The sequence below is a fragment of the Chiloscyllium plagiosum genome, unplaced genomic scaffold (genome assembly GCF_037043375.1).
Source record: "Chiloscyllium plagiosum isolate Xiang-an unplaced genomic scaffold, Cpla_swu_hap1 HiC_scaffold_5, whole genome shotgun sequence".
NCBI lineage: Eukaryota > Metazoa > Chordata > Chondrichthyes > Orectolobiformes > Hemiscylliidae > Chiloscyllium > Chiloscyllium plagiosum.
In genome coordinates, this window is record NW_028270143.1 from 118,431,728 (window position 1) to 118,457,332 (window position 25,605).

Below are 25,605 nucleotides of genomic sequence, written 5' to 3' on the forward strand. Positions count from 1 at the left end.
ATCTTCAAACCCTAACCCCGTACCAGGTATCTGATGAAGGAGCAGCACTCCGAAAGCTAGTACTTCCAAATATAACTTGGAGTTGTGTGGTTTTTAACTTTGTCCATCCCAGTCCAATACTGGCACCTCCACATCATGGTAAGATTCAGTAATCTTATAATGTAGGAAATGTGGCAATTCATTGTTCCGTTCCCATTAACATCGATGACCTGTTTCATCTGTTGGTGTTGGGATAAATGTTGATCAGAAAGAGGTGACCAATGCTCTCTATCACTAGAGATTTAATTACTGTGATTGGTCAAACATTTGATGATGTGATTTGTTTTTCACTCGCGGACAGGATCACAGTCCTTGATCTTTCAGCATGCAGCAATTCTAAAGTAAGTTAAGAATCTGACGGGCCGAAGGGCCTCTTCTGTACTGTATGATTCTTTGAAATTCTTGTACTGTTCAAATTCAGTGACCTTGCCTGGATGTGCATGTGTAAAAAGTGAAAATGAATGATTTGCATTTATGTAACACCTTTCACAACCAAAGGTTGCACAAGCACTTTGCATCCAGTGAGATACTTTAAGTGTGTTCAGTGTTGTAATGTAGAAGTCAGTTTGTGCACAATAAGCTGTCACACCATGACCAATGATCAGGTTATCTGTTTTCAATGACATGGGTTAAAGTATAAATATTGGCTCCAGGGAGAACCGAGCTGAAAATGTGTTGCTGGAAAAGCGCAGCAGGTCAGGCAGCATCCAAAGAGCAGGAGAATCGACGTTTCGGGCATGAGCCCTTCTTCAGGGAGAACCCCCAACCTTCTTCACACTTTACATCCACTTGAGGGGGCAGACGGTTTTCCAGTTTCACATCTCATCCATAAAAAAGCCCCTTTGACAGTGCAGCACTCCATCAGCAGTGTGTGAACGGGTATAGACCTGGATTGCATGCTTTGATCTCTGGAACTCATGAAATCCTCATTCCTCTGACTCCGTAGTGAGAATGTTACCTGCTGAGAAGTCTACTTTGAACCCTCAGGCATCCATATCGTCATCTTGCTGAATGCTTTATTCTTGTATTTCAAAATTAGTGAAAAGCAGAAATGTAGGCACTCAGACAGACAGGCACACTCAGGCACAGACACATGCACAGATGCACACACAGACTGATAAATACATACACACAGAGAGAGAAGGGTACACACAGATAAATGGGGAAGCACACACACACACGCGCGCACGTGCACATGTACACAGACCCACTCAATCTCCTGTTGATTGGAGCTGGGAGTTTAGTTGAGCTTGGTGGACTGATTGCTCACTTGTTGGTCTTTGGTTCTCTTGCAATCACTGCGATTCCTTCAAGCTTCTGAAATCAATGTTTTTAAAAAAATTGGCTTCATTATATTGTCCTGTCGTGGGTGTGAGGTTACCTATTGGCCCAACACCTGAGGCTGAAATGTGTGCTGGTTCGGCTCCAGTGATTGTGAGCATTGTTACGTAGTCAGTGTTACAGCAGTGTGCTGTGATCTGCCCTATTAAATATGGATCAGTGCCCAGAACCAAGACCACAGGATTTGTTTGGCAAACTTGCAGTGCTGCAGTTAACTTGAGTTTAGATCTTTTGCAGGCCCAGGAGCAGATCAAATTAAATGTCAGCGCTAAACACTAAAGGCATTCTAACCTTGTTTTCCCACATCCACTTTCTCCCCATTCTTCCTGAAGAAACCACAAAGTTGAGAGGCCAGCGAGTGCCAATTGGTAAATGCAGGCTGCCCCACGATGGTTGCAACATCCTGACCCTCCACGTCTCATTCCCACCACCCTCCTGTCTTCCCTCTATCACCTCCTCCCCCACCCCAATTCACAAGATGCTCCCTCCTTGTTCACACACAACACACACACACACACACACACACACACAACGCCGCCACCACATGTAGTGATAGCACAGAATTGCTGTGTTGTGCAGAATGAGGTCATTTGGCTAACTGTGTTTGTGCCAGTGAGCATCATTACCAAAGCGCCATTCTCCGAAGAATTTCTTCGCATGTTGGGGTGAAGCCTCTGCATGTCGGTCAGCCGTTGAGAACTTCCAGACAATTGTGGCCCAGCTTTGGTGGTTGCTAAGTGTTAAGACGATGGGGGCGGGGGGGCGTGAGACCTGGCCAGGCCCCCCTGAGTCAGGCAGCTGAGACCAGGCAAGTGGCGCTGAGCTTGCTGCCCATAACAGTTTGGTATCGACTATGTAATGAGCTGAGAACAATGTAATCAGGCAGGAAAACCTCCCTCCTGCTTGTCTCACTCTATCTTCTCACTCAAGAAGAAAGAAGCAAATTCACTGCAGGAGGGACAAGGACATCAGTAGATTGGAAAATTGAGGAGCTAATGGAGATGATGGATGAATGGGTTGTGGTGCGTCAGAGTGACTGAGCTGTGGTTAGAACCAACACAGACACAGAGCAAATAGGAACAGGAGTAGGACATTTGGCCCTTTGAGCCTGCTCTGCCATCCAGTATGATCAAGGCTGACCATCCAACTCAGGGCCCTGTTCCCGTTTTCTCCTCAGATCCTTTGATCCCTTGAGCCCTAAGAACTATATCTAACTCCTTCTTAAAACCATTCGATGTTTTGGCCTCAACTGCTCTCTGTGGGAGAGAGTCTCACAGACTCCTCAACTCACTCATAAACGGCCTACCCTATATCCTTAAACTGTGAGACCTATCCCCACCTCGATTCTGGATCCTCTAGTCATTGGGAACATCCTTCCTGCATTTCTCCTGTATCGTCATGTCAGAGGAGAGTTACACTTTATGGGGGGTAGAAGGTGCATGCATTCACAGGATCTGACCTTCTCTGACCAGGCCAGCATTTATTGCCCATGTCCACATTGTAGTCACATGTCGACCAGACCAGGAAAGGATGGCAGTTTCCTTCCCTAAAGGGCATTAGTGAACCAGATGGGGTTTTCCGACATTCAACAATGGTTTATGATCACCATTGGACTTCAATTCCACCATCTGCCATGGCAGGATTTGAACCCTGGTCCCCAGAACATTACCTGGGTCTCTTGACTAATAGCCTAGCGATAATGCAACTAGGCCATTGCCTTCCCTTAATAGGTCATAGGCAGGGTCATTATATTATTAATCATAACTCATAGTTAAACCCTGGTAAATGGAAGTAGATCAGGAGGAGCTGGTTGAAGCTCATTGGCTTCCTCTGGTTCAACTAGTTCTGCATTGTGATGGGAATTACTATAAAACTTACGTGATCTGCAGCTCCAATCTCAGGGAGCAGTGTGATGGGGGAAGGGGGTGTTGCTACAGGATATATAGGAGACTGTGAATAGCCAAGACCCAATCCATCAATAACTCTGTCAGGAGATGACTCCTTGTGAATAGCAGGAACTTGCCACAAAATATCACAGAGAGATGTGAAGGGATTTTTGGAAATTGGTGTTAACCCTTTCATGTTACTGTTTGTGAGAAAATGTCAGAAGCAGTAGGAAAGAATGATTTATAATCTTGATCTCTTTTCTCTGAAGAAAATGTACTGTATAGAATGTACATTAGTGGGAGAAAGCTATAACAGTATACATATATCAAGACATTTATAGAATGCACTCTATAATACAATCAGATTTCTCAGCAACTCACCATCACCATAAATTCTGTCCCTGCCAGCAATGTCCACATCAAAAGAAGACATTTAAAAAATGTATCATGTTAATTATCTCTTGATTTGACAGTAATTATATATCATTATAGATCCCACACTACCTTGCATGCTATTCTTCCCATTCCTTGGCTAAATTGTCAAGCTGTCCAGTATTCAGTAATGCACAAACAGAAGTTTTCTCTGTTCAGATGTTAGGATAACGGTTGCTATCTGGTGGATAGGTGATAGCCTAGTGGTATTATTGCTGGACTGTTGCTCCGGAGACCCAGGTGGATTTCTGGGGACCTGTGTTCAAATCTTGCCAATGCAGATGGTAGAATTTGAATTCAAAAAGAAATCTGCACTGAAGAGTCTAATGATGACCATGAAACGGAAAAACCCATCTGGTTCATTAATGACCTTTAGGGAAGGAAACTGCCATCCTTGTCTGGTCTGGACCCACAGCGATGTGGTTGATTCTTAAACTGCTCTTTGGGCAATTAGAGATGGCCAATAAATGCTGACCTAGCCAGTGACACCCTCATCCCATTAATGAATAAAAAAACCCAGTAGATTTCCTGGTCACTGATTCCAACCCTCTCACCAGCAAATAAATGGAGCCTAAATCAATCTGTGGGCAACTTCACCTTCATACTGGGCTCTAACGTGAGCTTGTTTCCACCATTACTAAAAAACAACAATTTTCTATTCTGTAACTCACCTTTGCATAATTATGTACATTTTCTTTAAATTTGCTACCTTTAATTTTAACAGTGGTTTCTCCTCTTAGAATTTTTCTTTTTCAGTGGAAAGCAACTATTCTGTGTATTCTGAAACATTCCATTTGTCAGCCACTGCAACGGTATTGACATTAATCTTAACCTAATCTTAAGGGGTGGCAACGGACCGGGGTTTGATTCCAACCTTGGACGACTGTCTGTGTGGAGTTTGCACATTCTCCCCGTGTCTGCGTGGATTTCCTCTGAGTCCTCTGATTTCCCTCCACGGTCCAAAAATGGGCAGGTTAGGTGAATTGGCCATGCTGAATTGCCCATAATATCCAGTGATGGGAAAAGTGAGGTCTGCAGGTGCTGGAGATCAGAGCTGAAAATGTGTTGCTGGAAAAGCGCAGCAGGTCAGGCAGCATCCAGGGAACAGGAGAATCGACGTTTCGGGCATAAACTTCCTGAAGAAGGGCTTATGCCCAAAACGTCAATTCTCCTGTTCCCTGGATGCTGCCTGACCTGCTGCGCTTTTCCAGCAACACATTTTCAGCCATAATATCCAGTGATGGGCCAGCTAGGTGGATTAAAGTTGAAACTTTATTGCTGGAACAGCACAGCAGGCCAGGCAGCATCCAGGGAACAGGAGATTCGACGTTTCGGGCACAGGCCTTTCTTCAGGAATGAGCAGAGAGTGTTCAGCAGGAGAAGATAAAAGGTAGGGAGGAGGGACTTGGAGGAGGGGCGTTGGAAATGTGATAGGTGGAAAGAGGTCAAGGTGAGGGTGATAGGTCGGAGTAGGATGGAGGCGGAGAGGTCAAGAAGAAGACTGCAGGTCAGGAAGGCGGTGCCGGGTTGGGGGGATTCGGCTGAGACAAGGTAGGGGGAGGGGGGATGAAGAAACTGGTGAAGTCCAAGGCTAATCCAGCTAGGTGGATTAGCCATGGGAAATGCAGGGTTACAGGGATAGAGTAGTGGGGTGAATCTTGGTGGGATGCTGGTTGGAGCATTGACTTGATCGTCCAAATGACCCGTTTCAACACTAGTGACTCTATGATTCTAATTTGCCGGTTCATGTTCGTGTTTTCGTCCTTTCACAATTGCCTTTATTTAAGTTTTAAATATCGGTCTCAGACCCACTCTTCTCTCCCTCCAACTGTGTCCGCTCGCACCAATGCTGAGGGCTTGCCACTCTCACTTCTCCATGCATCATCTTCCCCCACTTACTCTCACCCACCACAAACCCCAACAACACTACCCCATCTAACCCAGTAGTGACAGTTGCACCACCACCTCTCCGCTGCTCAATCACTCCCTTGCTCTCATTCCAGGCGAAACCATCCTATAATTGTGCTGAAAGAGCCAGGACGGGTGCTGGAGTGCCCGTAATTTGGGTCCTCCAGCCCCAACAAGGAGAGGACCTTGGCTCTCGCCAGCGATGAACAGTCCTGTGGAGGTGCAGAAACATCCGTGTCTAGGCAACCAAGTAAGAAGCGTTGTTTACTGTCCAGTCACCATCACTCTGAGTGTGTTCCTCACATCTCAGAACGTCTACCCTGTGTCCAAGATGCCTTCTCTGCTTTGTCTCCTGCAGGTCCCAGTGACATCACCGTGTTCTCCGCAGTCAAGAGGATGGCCCCTCAAGACATCCCCACCCCCACCTCTGAGGAAGAGGGCACGGATGTCACAGAGGAAGTGTCGGCCAGGCTGCCTCCTGCAGCCCTCCCTCAGCTCAGACGCTGACACCTCGATGGGTACGTTATCTAGATTAGAGTCAGGGGCTGGTGGGCACCTCAGTGCCACACCCCCACAGGAGGAAGGAACGCATACACTCTGAGGAGAGCTGGAGGCCAGGCGCCTGCTCAGGCCCGGGTATCACCAGTCGCCATTTTGTTGGCCTGAACGAGTAGATACAGGACTAGCACTGAGCAACCTGATGCTGCAGTCAGGCAGCAATGGGTTAGGGGACCAGCTGCCTCTGGCATGTAAGCATTTTGCTTCTTCCATGTTGGCAACTTCCATGGAGAACCAGGTCAAAAGAGTCTCCACGTCTGCAGGATACGGAGGTTCTGAAGCTCACTCCTCTGATAGGGCATAGACAGTAGGTATCGAGACAGAAGAGGAACCCTCTGATGTTTCCTCTCAGAACACTCGCGAGTTGGCTCAACCTTTCAGCTTCTCGCTGCTAGTGACCCTCAGCCCCCCACCGTGGGAGATCAATTCAAAGAGGGGTGCACCTCCCTCAGGGCAGGACACACTTAACAAGTCTGGGCCATCCAGACACAAATACCACCCAACATTAGCTCCGAAACCAACAGGCCCCATTGTAGAGCAGGCTCCCTTCATCCCAGGACATGGTGTGAAAGAGGGAGAGAAGACCATCTTCTGAGGGCACACAGGTGGCATGTACTGTAAATATGTTATCACATTTGGAAATATATGTTTATTTTTCTACATCTGGTGTGTTTGGGAATGTTTGTCTAGCCATAATTTTTACATTGAAGGTCCAGAGCCTAACCATCTTTAACAGGATGCAATGTTTGATGGGTCATGGTGTGAAGCGAGCAGGCTATGGATCGGGGGGGGTGGGATTTGGACTCCGGTCAGTAGGTTAACACCTGACATTCACAAAACATATAGCATTCACAGGGGTCTTTCACCTGTACCGGGCAGGAATCTATGCCATTGATGTGTTTCTCTGAAAGGTCTCACATCCCCCAGAATTGAAGTCCCCCTCCCCTCACAAAATGTAACACCTATTCCACTCGCTCTGGCTGTGGCTGCAGCCATTTTCATCTGCACTACACGCTTGTTATATTGGTTTGTTCGGGCCAGTTCAGAGGGCAGTTGAGAGGCAGCCGTATTGCCGTGGGCCTGGACTCGCATGTGGGTCAGACTGGGTAAGGACGACAGATTTCCTTCCCTAAATGAATGAACCAGATAGGTTGAATTGGCGGTTTTAGTTTTAAATTCTGAAGTGAATTAACCCAGGAGGAGAATGTTAATAAAATGGAAAGAGAATAACATGTGTGGACACTGAAAAAGATTATGGATCCTGGTGATAATAAATTGAAGCTATCACAAGTTATGTCTAAATGGTTGGGCATTGATATCATAATAACCACACAGATTGCTGGGATTCCTGACTCACCTGGGGTTCATTGACCACGGTGCAGATGGAATGATCACAGCTTGGAACTATTTCCTCTTGCAAAGTGCAAACTTTCAAAACACAAACTAAAAAACAGAAAAGGGGTTTGGGAGGGTTGACACTGAGAGGTTGTTTCCCTCTGGCTGGGGTACATAGATCTCAAGGCACTTAAGGGCCATCCACTTATGAGTAATTTCTTAACTCAGAGGGTTGTGAATCTTCAGAATTTTCTTCCCCAACGATTGTGATGCTCCATCGGTGAATACCGTTAAGATTGAGACACAGTTTTCTGTCTCTTAGTGAATCCAGGAATAGGGGGAGTGGATAGAAATGTGGAGTTAAGGCAGAGGATCAGCTGTAATGGTACTGGGCTACCATTTAAACTATAGTTGTCCTCTGGTATTTAACTCAACTGATCAATTCTAAACTTTGACAGCGAATGCACCTATTCATTGACTGCGATGATTTTTTTTCCCTTTTTTCGTTAATTTCAAAATATACCTTATTCTTTAAAAAATGTATACACACACAAAGTCACAAATGTAACTTCAGCAGAAAGACCACAGACACTGGTTTTTCCTCACTGCTCCTTGGCGGCAGCTGCCCCAAGCTTCATTGCGTCCCTCAGCACATAGTCCTGGACCTTGGAATGTGCCAGTCTGCAACACTCAGTCAAGGTCAACTCCTGGCTCTGGAAGACCAACAAGTTTTGCCAGATCAAAGAGCACCTTTCACCGAGTTGATGGTCCTCCAAGCGCAGTTGATGTTTGTCTCAGTGTGCGTCCGAAGGAACAAACCATAGAGCACAAATGAAAAACAGTATGTAGCAGAGATCTCTCTCCCATTCTGCATGTGGCTTTTCGAGGTGAGCTACTGTATGGATTGAGGATTGGCTGTCTGACAGAAGGCAGAGAGTTGGGATAAAAGGTTCTTTTTCGGAATGGCAGCCGGTGACGAGCGGTGTCCCGCAGGGTTCGGTGTTGGGGCCGCAGCTGTTCACATTATATATTAATGATCTGGATGAAGGGAGTGGGGGCATTCTAGCGAAGTTTGCCGATGATACAAAGTTAGGTGGACAGGCAGGTAGTACTGAGGAAGTGGGGAGGCTGCAGAAGGATCTAGACAGTTTGGAGGAGTGGTCCAGGAAATGGCTGATGGAATTCAATGTGAGCAAATGCGAGGTCTTGCACTTTGGAAAAAAGAATAGAAGCATGGATTACTTTCTAAACGGTGAGAAAATTCGTAAAGCCAAAGTACAGAGGGATCTGGAAGTGCTAGTTGAGGATTCTCTAAAGATAAACATGCAGGTTGAGTCTGTGATTAAGAAGGCGAATGCAATGTTGTCAATTATCTCAAGAGGGTTGGAATATAAAAGCTCTGTTGTGCTACTGAGACTTTATAAAGCTCTGGTTAGGCCCCATTTGGAGTACTGTGTCCAGTTTTGGTCCCCACACCTCAGGAAGGACATACTGGCACTGGAGCGTGTCCAGCGGAGATTCACACGGATGATCCCTGGAATGGTAGGTCTAACATATGAGGAACGGCTAAGGATCCTGGGATTGTATTCATTGGAGTTTAGAAGGTTGAGGGGAGATCTAATAGAAACTTACAAGATAATATATGGCTTGGAGAGGGTGGACGCTAGGAAATTGTTTCCGTTAGGCGAGGAGACTAGGACCCGTGGACACAGCCTTAGAATTAGAGGGGGTAAATTCAGAACAGAAATGCGGAGACAGAGAATGGGAATTTTAAAGTCAGCATCTTATTTGACTCAGAGTCCATGTAGGTCAGGGCCTGAAGGGTGTAGGGAACTTGACATGCATTTGGAGGTTTTGAATGAGCCGTGGTTTATGGAGGTGGGAAGGTTCAAGTGAGTGTGAGAGTGCTGGATGAGTTGAATCTGGAGCTAACAGAGTATGCAAGACAGTTTCAGGATAGGTGTTTTCTGTAACAGTCTTTGCCATTTCTCACACTCTCTTTCTGTCACTCTCCGTGTTGCCCTGACAATGTTATATTGTGGCCCCAAACTGCCAGTGTCTGTAGGTGTGGTTACCAGCCCTGTGGTTTATGACTATTTTGGGAATGACTGATCTAATGCTCAAAGACAGGATTAAGAGCACAATTGATTTGTTGTACTTTGACAAACTGTGTACATTTGTTGATGGTGCTCTCTCAAATGGTAACAGACTTCTACAGTGAAGAACTGGGTCATGGCAAATTTTCCTGAAGACATCCAAGATCACAGGAAAGATAATATTGGCCTTGGAGGAGGTGCATGACAATTCAGCAGAATGATACCTGAATCTGAAGGGTTTAATTACAAGCACAGATTGCATAAAAGGGTGATCGAGTTGAGGTGTTTAAAATGTTTGTGTTATGAAAAATGCAGTCTGAAGTCACACATTGGAGTGCAGACATGTCCTGTAAGTGGATTGGAAATGTGTCAGGAGGGTTCTGTCGGTCTGGCACATACTGTTTGCAGATATTTGGTAATATTGCTTGTCTGCAATCATGGGATGCATGTGGCCATGGCAAGACCCCAAGCTTCCTGGTCATTTTAACACAGCGCCTTGCTCGCATGCCCATGGGTCTGTCCTCCAGTGTTCCAGTGAATCCCAGCGCAAACTGGAGGAGCAACATCTCATCTTTAGGCCAGGCATTTTGCAGCCTCTGGGCTTAATATGGGGTTCAACACCTTCAGATTGTGAACCCTCTCCTATTCCTTCCCTTTCTTTTAGCTTTACTTGTTCCATCCTCTGTCACAAGGTCCTGTCTCTCCCTCACCACCCCCCAACACCCTAGTGGGCCTGTCTGTTCGACACCGTTGTTCTGCTATTCCCACATTCCAATCATTTAATGTGACCTATCAACAGCCTTTCTCCCTTCCACACCCTCACACTATTGCATAAATGCTGCTGCCTCCACACTTCACATCATTTAGACTCAAAACAAGCAAGGATGTTGCCAGGGTTGGAGGGGTGGAGCTCCAAGGAAAGGCTGAATAGGTTGGGGCTGTTTTCCCTGGAGCGTCGGAGGCTGAGGGGTGACCTTATAGAGGTTTACAAAATCATGAGAGGCATGGACAGGATAAATAGACAAGGTCTTTTTTCCCTGGGGTGGGGGAGTCCAGAACTAGAGGGCATATGTTTAGGGTGAGAGGGGAAAGATATAAAAGAGACCTAAGGGGCAACTTTTTCACACGTGTATGGAATGAACTGCTGGAGGACGTGGTGGAGACTGATACAATTACAGCATTTAACCCAGCCATATTAGGGAGATTTAAACCATCCTTGGATAAGCACATGAATGATGATGGGATAGTGTAGGAGGATGAGCTTAGATTAGTTCACAACGTCAAGGGCCAAAGGGCCTGTTCTGCACTGTATTGTTAAAAAAAAGCATCTGGATGTGTATATGAATAGGAAGGATTTAGAGGGATTTGGGCCAAGTGCAGGCAAATGACACTAGATTAGGTTGGGATATCTGGTCAGCATGGACGAGTTGGACTAAAGGGTCTGTTTCCATGCTGTACGTCTCTATGATTCTATGACTAGCTTGCTGTCTCTCCATGGATACTGCCTGACCCGCTGTGATCTCCAGCATGTTTTGTTTTCAGTACAGATTCCAGCATCTGCAGTAATGTGCCCCTGCTGTTGCAGGTGTTGTCTCTTGGATGATATTTTAAAGGTACCTGCTCTCAGCTGGCTGTAGAAGATTGCATGGAGCTATTAGGGAAACTGGGGACGTCTTTCCTGATGTCGTGGCCATTTTGTCCCTTGTAAAAAGAGATCATCTGGTCAGTGCGGTGTTGCTGTTTTTGTGGGATCTTGCTGTGTTCAAACTGACTGTCATGTTTCCCATATTATGTTAAAAATCACACAACACCAGGTTATAATCCAACAGATTTCCTTGGAAGTTCTAGCTTTGGCGTGCTGCTCCTTCATCCAGTAGCTCCAAAAATTAGTGCTTCCAAATAAACCTGTTGGACTATAACCTGGCATTGTGTGATTTATAACATAATAGAACACAAAATTCCTGATGAAGGGCTTTTGCCCAAAAACGTTGATTTTCCTGCTCCTCGGATGCTGTCTGACCTGCTGTGCTTTTCCAGCACCACTCTGATCTAAACTCTGGTTCCCAGCATCTGCAGTCCTTACTTTTGCCTAGTTGATTTTTAACTTTGTCTACCACGGTGCAGCAGTGGCACCTCTACATCATTCCTATATTACAACAGTGACCCTGCTTCTGAAGTCTCTCAGTGGGCCTGACAAAGTGTTTTATCAATGCAGATCTTATGCAAGTCACATCTTAGAGCATCCTTCCAACCTGACTGGGCAGGTGGGGGTGTTTATGAAGCTCCCTCACCCAGGGCAATCTGTAGCTTGGTGAGCCTGATTTAATGGAATTGTTTCTAAACTCTTCCCTGTTCCTAAAATCTTTGCCTTCAGGGAGTGGCTCGGAAATAGATGGTGGGGATGAAGATAAAGAGATTGCCTCGAGAGCTGTGGCACTTGTAATCAGAAGTTCTCGAAAGGGTGTTGTCCCACTCTGTGCTGACGTCGCTAACCTTTTGAAGATCAAAGGGAGGTGAGTAGCAGCAGCTGCTAGGCTGTTATACTGCACACAGGCTGGTATCCTGTCACCAAGTCATCCTTTATTAACAGAGGGTGGTGCATCTATGGAATAAGCTGCCAGAGGAAGTGGTGGAGGCTGGTACAATTGCAACATTTAAAAGGCAGCTGGATGGGTATATGAATAGGAAGGGTTGAGAGGAGAGGAATGTGGGTCAAGTGCTGGCAAATAGGACTAGATTAGAATATCTGGTATGGACAAGCTGGACTGAAGGGTCTGTTTCCAGGCTGTACATCTCTATGACTCTATGCCCAGCCAGCTCAGAGGCAGTTCCTGAAGTAGAATTTTCTGATTCCTTATTTTATATTTTATTAAACAATTACAAGAATTTACAGAAAAACAGTCAACATGTATACAGCTGTATACAACAGCAATTTTACAAGGGAGAGGAACAGCAAAGCCAGGTGCCAAACCCCTACTGTTCAATCAGTTTACAGAGAAATGAGGAGAAACCTCAAATCCCAGTTTCAAACATGAAAATACATCAATGACATTTGTACATGAAACAATCCAATTACATAAAGAGTGCAAACAATACAGACCCAGCAAGCCCCCATCCCTCCCACCTTCCAGCCACTCTATGGCAGCCCGCCCCTATGTACCTTCCGGCTCTGTCCATCCTATACCCCTTCCAGTTCTCGGTCTGCCCTGACACCTTTCGACCACCTCTAGGACAGCCCACCCTGGTACCCGCCCAGGGTGACAGCACTGAAGACGGTTACCCGCCTTCTGGCTCTCGGTCTGCCCCTATGTACCATTGGTCTCTCACCCACCCCATTGCATCATCCGACCAGTGGGCTATCCTGGCACACCTTTCAGCCATCTCTAGGACAGCCCGTCCCCTTCCCTGGGACAACAGGGTGCAGGGTAGCCGACAAGCCTTCTGGATCTCAGCCTGCCCCTAGGTGCCTTCTGGCTCTCGGCTGCTCTGACACCTTTCAACCACCTCTAGGACAGCCCGTCCTGATCACCCCTTCTGAGCGCTGTCGTTCCGAGAACGGCCTACCCACCATCTGGCTCTCAGGGAAACTGATCAGGGTGGCCTACCCACCCTCTGGTTTTGGGACAGCCTACTAACCTTCAGGCTCAGGATGGCCTACCCACCCTCCGGCTCTCAGGACAACCCATGGGCCTCCCAGTAAGACCGGCCAGACCCAGGGACACAAGACAGTGCAGGTGATAGACCCAACAAACAACACGATACAGTTAGTTAATTACTGAAAAACACAGTCCAAATATATAGAGTCTTCAAAATGTAGAGTCCACTGCCAAGAACACAGTCCACTCCAGTATACAATGTGCATCGTCAGAAATAGAGTCCGCTCCAAACTGCAGAGTCCATTGCTAAAAACAAAGTCCGCAACCAATGGCAGAGTCCACTCCTGAAGGCAGCAAATGCACAGCACAGATGTTCGGTCTCCATGGAGTCCTGGCCCAGCCTTGGAAAACCAGGCCCACTCACAGGAACATAGTACATTGTACAGGTGCAGTTAACTCACAGGGGTTTGGTCCACTCCTGAAGAAAAGGTCTTCTCCCAAACTCCAGGATACAGCAAGTGCTCACCTCCCAGCACACACACAGGTATTCAATCTTCAGAGGCCCAGTCCCAGGGCTAGGCCTCCCCACAGGAACAGCTCCTCTGGTGAAATGTATGTCTTCCACAAGGGCTCAGTCCAAATACCAAAAATAGTGAGGATACATCCAAAAAACAAAGGAAACTAGAGTCCAAGGGCTAAGTCCAACTACAAAATTAACGTTGTCCTTTCCTCAACAAGTAAGAAAAAAGAAAAAAAGCATAACACAGGCTGTAACCAGCCAGTGAAACAACAATCCCCTGAGAACTGAGCTACACCTGAAACACATTATGTTAAACTCCTGATGCACAATCAGTCCTCACTAAAAGGAAGATGATGGAAATGTGTTGCTGGAGAAGCGCAGCAGGTCAGGCAGCATCTAGGGAACAGGAGAATCGACGTTTCGGGCATTAGCCCTTCTTCAGGAATCAATCCAATCCCTTCTTCCTGAAGAAGGGCTAATGCCCGAAACGTCGATTCTCCTGTTCCCTAGATGCTGCCTGACCTGCTGCGCTTCTCCAGCAACACATTTCCATCTCTGATCTCCAGCATCTGCAGACCTCATTTTCTCTCACTAAAAGGAATGCCAGTTGACAAACTGGCTAAATAATTCAGCCAGTTCAGGAATCAGGGTTTTTCCCCCTCCAAAAAAAGGGTCAGAAACCAACAGTAACACACTGACTACAGCACCAACCAGCACAGAGTCAATTCCTGAAGGAGAATGTTCTGATTCACCTGTTTATTTTTTTTTTATCCCACACTACCACCTAAGTGCGGTATTAACCACTTTTTATTTTTTTTGTTTCTTCTTTTTATTTATTTATTATTTAAAAAAATTTTTTTTTATTAACCCCCACACTACCACCTAAATGCGGTAGTGCTTACTTTATCCCCAGCACCCATGGTGTGTGTGTGTGTGCAGGTGGGAGACACAGTGAGAGACACAAAGTGCACGAATCTTTATTCAATTTCCACCACCAGGAAGATAGGAAAACACCCGGGTGGCCAGTGACAAGCACTGCCCTTCACATCAAAGGGCAGTGCGGTGTGATCAAAACAGTAAAGGGGAGGGTAGGGACTAAATCAAAATAGAGTTGGAGGGAGAAATAATGCACTCCACTCCCTGCAGCGCCCACCTCTCCCTGAACAACTCCAGGGTGTTGGTCGACACCGCGTGCTCCTTCTCCAAGGACACCCGGGCCCTAACGTAACCGCGGAAGAGGGGCAGGCAGTCGGCCTTAACGACCCCCTCCACGGCCCGCTGCCTGGACCTGTTGATGGCCAGTTTGGCCAGGCCCAGGAGGTCTTCAGACCTGCCCTCCTATTCCCCTGTTTATTTTTTCTTTTTTTTTTAGTGACAGAATGTCTGATATTCCTATTTCTTTTTTTTAATTTCTTTTTTTAACCCCCACACTACCACCTAAGTGCGGTAGTGCTTATTTTATCCCCAGCACCCATGGTGTGTGTGTGCAGGTGTGAGACACAGTGGAAGACACAAAGTGCACGAATCTTTATTCAATTTCCACCACCAGGAAGATAGGAAAACACCCGGGTGGCCAGTGACAAACACTGCCCTTCACATCAAAGGGACAGTGCTGTGTGATCAAAAACAGTGAAGGGGAGGGTAGGGACTAAATCAAAATAGAGTTGGAGGGAGAAATGATGCACTCCACTCCCTGTGGCGCCCACCTCTCCCTTAACAACTCCAGGGTGTTGGTTGACACCGCGTGCTCCTTCTCCAAGGACACCCGGGCTCTAACATAACCGCGGAAGAGGGGCAGGCAGTCGGCCTTAACGACCCCCTCCATGGCCCGCTGCCTGGACCTGTTGATGGCCAGTTTGGCCAGGCCCAGGAGCAGACCCACGAGGAGGTCTTCAGACCTGCCCTCCTATTCCCCTGTTTATTTTTTTCTTTTTTTCTTCTTCGTTTTTCTTTTTATTTTTAACCCCCACACTACCACCCAAGTGCGGTAGTGCTTATTTTATCCCCAGAACCCATGGTGTGTGTACGCAGGTGTGAGACACAGTGAAAGACACAAAGTGCACGAATCTTTATTCAATTTCCACCACCAGGAAGATTGGAAAACACCCGGGTGGCCAGTGAACATTCCTGTTTATTTTTTTTTTTCTCTCTTTTTTTTTTCTTTTTTGCTGTGTGTGTGCAGGTGTGAGACACAGTGAAAGACACAAAGTGCACCAATCTTTATTCAATTTCCACCACCAGGAAGATAGGAAAACACCCGGGTGGCCAGTGACAAGCACTGCCCTTCACATCAAGGGACAGTGCTGTGTGATCAAAACAGTGAAGGGGAGGGTAGGGACTAAATCAAAATAGAATTGGAGGGAGAAATGATGCACTCCACTCCCTGCGGCGCCCACCTCTCCCTGAACAACTCCAGGGTGTTGGTCGACACCGCGTGCTCCTTCTCCAAGGACACCCGGGCCCTAACGTAACCGCGGAAGAGGGGCGGGCAGGCAGTCGGCCTTAACGACCCCCTCCACGGCCCGCTGCCTGGACCTGCTGATGGCCAGTTTGGCCAGGCCCAGGAGCAGACCCACGAGGAGGTCTTCAGACCTGCCCTCCTATTCCCCTGTTTATTTTTTTTTTTTTTTTTTGGCCAGTGACAAGCACTGCCCTTCACATCAAGGGACAGTGCTGTGTGATCAAAACAGTGAAATAGAGCACATTCCTATTTAATTTTTTTCTTTTTTTTTTCTTTTTTAATCCCTTGTTTCTTTTTTTTTTTCTCCTCTTTTTTTTGTGTGTGTGCAGGTGAGAGACACAGTGGAAGACACAAAGTGCACCAATCTTTATTCAATTTCCACCACCAGGAAGATAGGAAAACACCCGGGTGGCCAGTGACAAGCACTGCCCTTCACATTAAAGGGCAGTGTTGTGTGATCAAAACAGTGAAGGGGAGGGTAGGGACTAAATCAAAATAGAGTTGGAGGGAGAAATGATGCACTCCACTCCCTGCGGCGCCCACCTCCCCCTGAACAACTCCAGGGTGTTGGTCGACACCGCGTGCTCCTTCTCCAAGGACACCCGGGCTCTAACATAACCGCGGAAGAGGGGCAGGCAGTCGGCCCTAACGACCCCCTCCACGGCCCGCTGCCTGGACCTGTTGATGGCCAGTTTGGCCAGGCCCAGGAGCAGACCCACGAGGAGGTCTTCAGACCTGCCCTCCTATTCCCCTGTTTATTTTTTTTTTCGAGGGGCACCGTTGGTTCGTCCCCCGGAGAGGGGCAGCACCACCGGCGCGCTGCAGGAGAGTCCCTCCCCTCCGAGGGCCGGTGCCTCTTCCCCAGAGAGACCGGGGGGGATTTCTTTTTTTTTTCTTTTTTTTCTTTCTTTTTTTTCTTCTAAGTGCAGTAGTGCTTATTTTTTCCCCCAGCACCCATGGTGTGTGTGTGCAGGTGTGAGACACAGTGAAAGACACAAAGTGCACCAATCTTTATTCAAATTCCACCACCAGGAAGATAGGAAAACACCCGGGTGGCCAGTGACAAACACTGCCCTTCACAGCAAGGGACAGTGCTGTGTGATCAAAACAGTGAAGGGGAGGGTAGGGACTAAATCAAAATAGAGTTGGAGGGAGAAATGATGCACTCCACTCCCTGCGGCGCCCACCTCTCCCTGAACAACTCCAGGGTGTTGGTGGACACCGCGTGCTCCTTCTCCAAGGACACTCGGGCTCTAACATAACCGCGGAAGAGGGGCAGGCAGTCGGCCTTAACGACCCCCTCCACGGCCCGCTGCCTGGACCTGTTGATGGCCAGTTTGGCCAGGCCCAGGAGCAGACCCACGAGGAGGTCTTCAGACCTGCCCTCCTATTCCCCTGTTTATTTTTTTTTAGAGAGTGCTGATTTTTTTTTTTTGTTTTAACCCCCACACTACCACCTAAGTGCGGTAGTGCTTATTTTATCCCCAGCACCCATGGTGTGTGTGTGCAGGTGTGAGACACAGTGAAAGACACAAAGTGCACCAATCTTTATTCAATTTCCACCACCAGGAAGATAGGAAAACACCCGGGTGGCCAGTGACAAACACTGCCCTTCACATCAAAGGGCAGTGCTGTGTGATCAAAACAGTGAAGGGGAGGGTAGGGACTAAATCAAAATAGAATTGGAGGGAGAAATGATGCACTCCACTCCCTGCGGCGCCCACCTCTCCCTGAACAACTCCAGGGTGTTGGTGGACACCGCGTGCTCCTTCTCCAAGGACAGGGAAGCCTGTGTGTTGGGGAAGAGACACACATTGATGCATGATACATGAGGAGAGGTCCCATGGTGTGGCCATTCAGAATACATGAGGAACTTCGAGACCTGCCCCAAAAACACCACAGTAAAATGAAAGGTGTGCAAGTAATCTGCTATGTAACCTGAAAGAGGCTTTTGGGACCATGGATAGTGGAAAAGCAGGACTTAAAGGGGTGACATGGTGGCACAATGGTTAGCAGTATTACCTCACATTGCCAGAGACTTGGGTTGGATTCCACTCTTGGGCGATTGTCTGTGTGGAGTTTGCACGTTCTCCCTGTGTCTGCGTGGGTTTGCTCTGGTTTCCTGCCACAGTCCAAAGATGGGCAGCTTCGGTAAATTGGCCATGCTCAATTGCCCATTGTGTCCAAGGATGTGCCATGGGGAATGCAGGGTTACATGGATAGGGTAAGGGGTGGGATGCTGTTCGGAGGGTCAGTGTGGACTCAATGGGCTGAATGGCCTCCTATGATTCCAAAGGATAAATGTTACATTTCCTGTGCTTGGTGTAGTGTTAAGGGGTGAAAGGAAAGTAGACCAAGAATTCACTCAACGTTTTTGAATTTCCCTTTGGAAAATCCATGCAGTAATGAAGACTAATACACAAGCATATTTTCCACTGTCTGAGCACCCCTGCTCAGTTCACAGTTTAAAACCCTCTATTTGAAAGTTCTTATTTTCTCCAATATCCTTCCTTCCCCCGCCAAGTGTTAGCAGCGAACACTATGCACTTAGGATTATAGTGTGCCTCCCAACACATCCAAATAAATCAGCAACAGTTCATGTGCTTTACTGAACTTTGGAGTACGCACTCAATTCCTCCCCTCCTTTCAGCTAGTTTTGTTTACAGTTTCAGTCTGCTTCCTTCCTCTTAACCAGCTCATAAATCATCTTCATTGATGGCCTGTGCTACCCATCGATCTTAGTCTGAAAATGAGTCTATTTTAACTGGGTAATTTATGACAAATTACTTTCAAGTCTCATTAGTGTGCATTATATGATTTTTTCATCACCAATTTTGAATATGAATATAACATAAGAACAGGAGTAGGCCATTCAGCCCCTCAAGCCAACCCTGCCTTTCGATAGAAGACCACAGCTGATCTACTCTAGTTCTCCACTCCTCTTTCACTCCACATAACCCTCAACAGCTAATTTTTTTTTAAATTTATCTACCTTCTCTTTAACCACTTTCAGTGATCCAACCTCCACAACTCTCTGGGGTAGAGAGTTCCAGACCCTCTGAGAGATGAAGGTCCTTTACATCTCAGTTTTAAATGAGTATCCCTTTATTCTGTACTGATAACCCCCAGCTTGAGACTGCCCTATGCTTGGAAACATCATCCCAACCTTTACCTTCTCAAGACCAATCAGAGTGTCTTGCATGTTTGAAGAAGGTAACGTCTCATTTTTCTAAAGCCTAATGAATAAAGGCCTAACCTGTTTAGCTGTTCTCGATAACTCAACACCTACATCCCATGAAACAGCCTAGTGAATCTCTCTTAACCAGCCTCCAATGCCACTATGGCCTTTCTGGTCAAGGGGATCTAAGTTATACAGAGTACTCCATGTGTGGCCTCAAAAACATCTTGTAACAAGACTTCCCCATTTTTAATCTCTTACTTATGCAGCATACTTATATTTTGTGTTCAATGCACAAGAACACCCAGAATTCTCTGTGTTGCACTTTTTTTTGGAAGTCTCTCCATTTAACTAGTGGTCAGTCTCATGATTCTTCCTGCCAAAGTGCATCTCCTCTCACTTTCCTATTTAAACCCCATCTGTCAATTTTTACCCACTCACTATCTATATTCCATTGCAAATCCCTTAAGTTTTCATTGCAACATGCCCTCCCACCTCTATTTTTTGCATCATCAGCAAATTTGATATGTTATACTCTGCCTCCTCCTCCAAGCCAGGAATGTAGACAGTAAATAATTGGGACCCTTTGCTTTCCAACCTGAAAAAGACCCATTCATTGTGACTTTGTGTGCTAACCAATCCTCAATCTCCATTACGCCCAAAACCATGTGCTTGTACAGAAAAGAGTATGGTTCTGTAGACCAGACTGGGATGGCAGATTTCCTTTCCTAAAGGGCATTAGTGAACTAGATGGGTGTTTTTGAAACAACAACGCATTATAATTAGGCCAGCTTTGTACTGGCTTTGAATGTCACCGTCTGCCATTATGGGGTTTGAGCCCATGACCCAGAGCATTAGCTTGAGGCGTCTGGTCCAGTGATACTGCCTCTAAGCCATCGCCTTCCCTACACCTCAAAAAGTACTGCTTTGGCTGTAGATGAAAGAACAACATTAATGCAATGGAATATAGATAGTGAGTGGGTAAAAATGGACAGATGGGGTTTAAATAGGAAAGTGAGAGGAGATACAGGTTTCTACTGTAAACCTGCAGAATCCTGATTCAGAGATGCCAGTGTTGGACTGGGCTGTACAAAGTTAAAAATCACACAACACCAGGTTATAGTCCAACAGGTTTAATTGGAAGCGCACTAGCTTTCGGAGCAACGCTGATGAAGGAGCGTCGCTCCAAAAGCTAGTGTGCTTCCAATTAAACCTGTTGGACTATAACCTGGTGTTGTGTGATTTTTAACTTTGCAGAATCCTGTGTGACAGTGCCTGAAAGAAACAATGTCTTAGTGCCTTTCATTGAAGCAGAAAGTTGAGCAAGACTTTTTATTTTAATTTTCAAGTAAGCTGTCATCAAACCTTTATATCAAATCTTCCAACTGCCCAAAAGCACTTAGCAATTCCTCGAATCTACATTCCCTCCTTGCTTGGGAGGACAGCTTGGCCGAGCCCATTACTGTCTCCATAGTTACCAGCCAGAGTTGCTCCTGGATCGGTGAAGGTTTTGAGCAAGAGAATTAGGAGTTTGTATAATATTAAACCAAACCATTTAATTTCAAGGCGATCGGGAAATTGAGTTTTAATATTTGTGATTCTCATCGTTATCCTCGCTAACAATGACCAGAATTGAAAAGATATTGTATCCCATCAGATCAGACCCAATGCGTGGGAAATATTATATCCTGTTTGTATCAATTTGCATGGTCTCACTAGATAGAATATTAGAGGCATGGAAACCAACCAACTTGTTCATGCCGACTAGATATCCTCAATTGATCTAGTCTCATTTGCCAGCATTTGACCCATATCCCTCTGAACCCTTCCTATTCATATACCCGTCTAGCTGCCTTTTAAATGTTGTATTGTATCAGCCTCCACCACTTCCTCTGGCAGCTCATTCCATACATGCACCACCCTTTATGTGAAAAAGTTGCACCTTAGGTCCTTTCTAAATGTTTCCCCTCTCACTTATGCCCTCTAGTTTCTTTTGTATTTGTTCAGTTAGCCCCTGGCTATCTTTCTCAGTTGGGCAGTCCACACGTTTTAGCACCTCACAGCATTAGTGGTTAGCAATGAGCCATCATCCTCCTCCACTCTTGTTTTTTTTAATTCCCTAGTGTTTCTATTGACTTCTGTGTGACTACACTAGTATAGGCCAATGTGCAGGGCGGATGCTTTTTTTTTCGCAGTTGCTTTAGATCTTACCTTTCATCGTGTGTTGACCTCCCTCAAGAGATTGATACCTGACTCACCTGGCCCCCTTCCCTAATTCAGGAACACTGAGGCAGCTATTTGAACACCAATGGATATTGGAACAGGGCAGAAAAGTGATGTTTGTGCAATCACCGAATTGTTACAGAGTCAAAGGAGGCCATTTGGCCCGACATGTCTGCCCTGGCTCTCTGAATGAGTAGTTCACTCAGTGTTGAGGAAGAAGGTTAGCTCTGGTTTTATTAACTGGGGAGTCGGATTCAAAAGGTGTATTGCCTCCCCTTCTTTTATCCTCAGCGTTAAAATGGCAGCACTTACAGAACTACACTGTGGAAGGTCAGGAACTGAACCCAAGGCTGGATGGTTCAGGTGCTCTCTGAGCTATTGGGGGAGCCTTGGCTGTGGCTATTTGAATGATAATGTTATTTAAGACACGAACAGCCATGGGCAGGGAAAGACTCCCTGCTCCATTCAGCCTCTGTGACAATTTGCACTACAGAACACACATCACCTCATTCCCCTACTCAACACCTTCTGACCTTGCAGGGAGAGACATTAAGCGAAGTCTATTTTGAGGTAGGAAAAGTTGAAAAGGTCTGAGAAATTCCTCTCTGATCCCCTTAGGTGATCAACATCAGTCCAGTGGATCACTTGGTCCTGATAGTTTCCTGCAGCATCTATCTTCTAAACAACTAAAACTCCACCTCTTTCAGAAAAATGTTCTGCTCTCACTAGAAGCTTGAAGAGGTGCAACAAATTGATGTCAGTGCAGGAGCTGGTGGCTTATGTCAAAGGTCCACCAGTCCCTGGGAAAAGGAGCACCTTCTTATCCAATCTAGAGCTGGCCTTATGTGATGTGGAACAGTATGGCATAGGAATAGGGCCTTTGGCCCACCATGCCTTTCTAAACTAATCTCATCTGCCTGCATATGGTCTGTGTCCCTGTATTCCCTGCCTGTTCATGTGTCCGACTAAATAACTCTTAAATGTTTTTATCTGCTTCTACCACCTGCCCTGGCAGCATGTTCCAGGCACCTATTACCTGCTGTGTTTAAAAAAAAACTTGCCTCACACATCTCCTATAAACTTTGTCCCTCTCACCTTAAACCTATGCTTCCTAATATTTGACATTGCCAACCTGGAAGAAAGGCTCCAACTATCCACCCTCTACATGCCTCTTATAATTTTATATACATCTATCAGCCACCCCCACAGCCTCTGACATTTTAGTGGAAATAATCCATATTTATCTAACCTCTCCTTGTAGCCAATACAGTCCAATCCAGGCAACATCATGGCAAACCTCTGTTGGACCCTCTCCAAACACTCCACTTCCTTGCTATGATAGTGTGGTGATCAGAACTGCACACAATAGCGTTGTGGTTGCCTGTCAACACCTCCCAGTTTCCTGAAGAAGGGCTTATGCCCGAAACGTCGATTCTCCTGTTCTCTGGATGCTGCCTGACCTGCTGCGCTTTTCCAGCAACACATTTTCAGCACCTCCGAGCCAGCAGCCCCTCCCAGGTTAGGTCTTCCGTAATTGACTTATTTCACAATCTGTGAAACTCTCACAAGAAACAGCACCCCTTGGAGGTTCAGCGTACTGTCTGTGAGTGTGGGGTAGGCAGGTTCACTCAAGTAGTGAGGGTCTGGAATGTACTGTCTGAGAGTGTGGGGGAGGCAGGTTCACTCAAGTGGTGAGGGTCTGGAGTGTACAATCTGAGAGTGTAGGGGAGGCAGGTTTTCAGCTGTGGATTTTAAAAGGGAATCTGATGCTCACCCAAAGAGAAAGACAAGGGAATGAGACCGGGGATGGGATTGCTCTTGTGGAGAGCTGGCATAAACATAGCAGGCAGAATGGCCATCTTCTTTGCTGTAACCGTTCTGTAATTGTATGAATTGCAACAACTGGTTTCTCCTCTCTGCAAGCCTCCCCACTCCCCCAATTCATGTTTGGTCATAGTTGATATTACAACATGCTGCCTGCAGTGTTTCTGGCCCAGAGTTTCCCAAACCCTATGAGCTCACCTTCAGACCTGAAAATGGTCCGTGACCCCTTGGCGTAAAACAGAGAGTGCAGGCTGAGAGTGTGAGGGGTTACAGCTCTGTTGTGTTTCTACAGCAGCCATTGCTACCTCTGAGCTTGAAGCCTGCTCAACTCATGGGAGGCAATGGCTTAATATTGTTATTGCTGGACTGTTACCGAGGTAATGTTCTGGGGTTCATATCCCGCCATGGCAGATGGTGGAATTTTAATTTAATTAAGATCTGAAATGAGGACCTGGAAACCATTGCTGATTGTCAGAAAAAAACATCTGGTTCACTAATGTCCTTCAGAGAAGGAAATCTGCCATCCTTACCTGGTCTGACCTACATGTGACTTCAGACTCACAGCAATGTGGTTGACTCTTAACTGCCCTCTGGGCAATTAGGGATGGGCAATAAATGCTGGGACAACGTGAATGAATTAAAAAAAAAACAAGGTTGAGGAATTTCTGCTCTGGTGTGTAATTGTCTAGGAGGTACACTCTCTGTGCTGTTATCACAAGATTTTTAGAAGATTCCTTCAGATTGTTGATCATCAGTTGGAAGTGCTATGAAAGAGCAGTAGTTGGGCTTGTGTACTGCTGGAGTAATCCTGAAAGAATGTCAGGTATATCCCATTGCTCATTTCAGAATGTTGTTCTCTGATCATTGTTGTTTCAACTCACTTGAGCGTCAACTCACGGATTGCCTTGAACCCTCACAGACTATGGCTCCTCCTGACTAGTATGTTGAGCTTGCAAAAGAATTCTTAGATCGTGCAAAGCAAAATGAAAATTTGGCAACTCTCTCTTTTCCAGATTAGAACGGACCATCAAAGCTCAGCAACTGGAGATCCATCGCTTGCTCAGCATGTCACGGACACACTGCAGTCAGTCCTCGGCCAGCACTCAGACCTACTCCAGTGGCCCTGGTAGCCCAGTCCCTTCTTCAAGTGACCGCTCTGCCTCACAGGTAGGAAGCATCCTGTAAACCTCCAACCATGTTCCCCCAAATGAAGCAAACGTGCCAGGAAGTGAGGAGCTCATCGGTGATCCATTGCTAGGCAAGTGAGGGGTGGGGATGGGGGCAGAGATCAGAAGCTGGAGGTGAAGTCTGAAGAATTAAGACCCTCTACATCCTCAAAGGTTCCTGAACCTGCTGACTGTTGCTGCACAGTGGGGACCTATTCCTTAACCATTCTCAGGATTGAATGTCACAACCTATAGAGGGCGCCTCTTGATAGTGCAGCACTCCCTCAGTACTCCCAGATTCAGGGTGTGAAGTCTCAGTGGTGAGAGTGAAATGCACCATTCTCTGACTTAGAGAGGACGGTAACCTGAGTCAGGATAACACATTTCCATTTGTGTTCACTCTAGTTCCCAGGATTTCTTTGGTTTGCTCCAACCAGACTAATCCTGGGGCTGGGCTCTTGCCTGGGGTTCTATATTAATGATGAATGAGACGTGCTTCACAAAGAACTATCTGTTCTTTAATTGGTGAAGGCAGCATGGGTTAGACAGGTGCACAATTCCAACCAAACTGACCTAATCCCCTTATCCTTCTAAACTCCATCAGACTGAGAGTCCTCAAACGTTCCTCATATGGCAAGCCCTTCATCCCCAAGATCATTTTTGTCAACCTCCTGTGGACTCTCTCCAATGTTAACACACCCTTTCTTCGATACGTGGACCAAAAACACTCAACTTTTCAAATGCGGTCTGACCAAAGCCTTACACAGCCTCGGCAGTACATCTCTGCTCTTGTATTCTAACCCTCTTGAAATGAATTCTATCATTGCATTTGTCTTTCTACCTGCTAACTGAACCTGCATGTTAACCTCAAGAGAATCCTGAGCTAGGACTCCTAAATCCCTTTGTGCTTCAGATTTACAAAGCCTCCCACCATTTAGAAAATAGCCTACACGCCTATTCTTTACACTAAAGTGCATAACCTCACATTTTTCCCATATTGTATTCCATTGCCCATTGTCCTAGCCTGTCTGAGTCCTTATTC

General features: G+C 46.4%; 1 protein-coding gene across 4 annotated transcripts in view; it reads left to right on the forward strand.

Moving 5' to 3' along the window:
• Window positions 1–25,605, forward strand: part of LOC122550137 (uncharacterized) — an 82,362-nt gene that overhangs the window by 7,436 nt on the left and 49,321 nt on the right. For 2 of the 4 annotated variants that reach the window (XM_087987583.1, XM_043690776.2), the window contains exons 2-5: window positions 5,702–5,856; window positions 5,965–6,124; window positions 11,970–12,108; window positions 24,411–24,564. In XM_087987583.1, coding sequence (XP_087843709.1) covers window positions 5,809–5,856; window positions 5,965–6,124; window positions 11,970–12,108; window positions 24,411–24,564 — 501 coding nt within the window. In that variant the 5' untranslated portion in view covers window positions 5,702–5,808. The remainder of the gene's footprint in view (window positions 1–5,701; window positions 5,857–5,964; window positions 6,125–11,969; window positions 12,109–24,410; window positions 24,565–25,605) is intronic. The other 2 variants (XM_087987585.1, XM_043690777.2) reach the window with 1 other exon arrangement.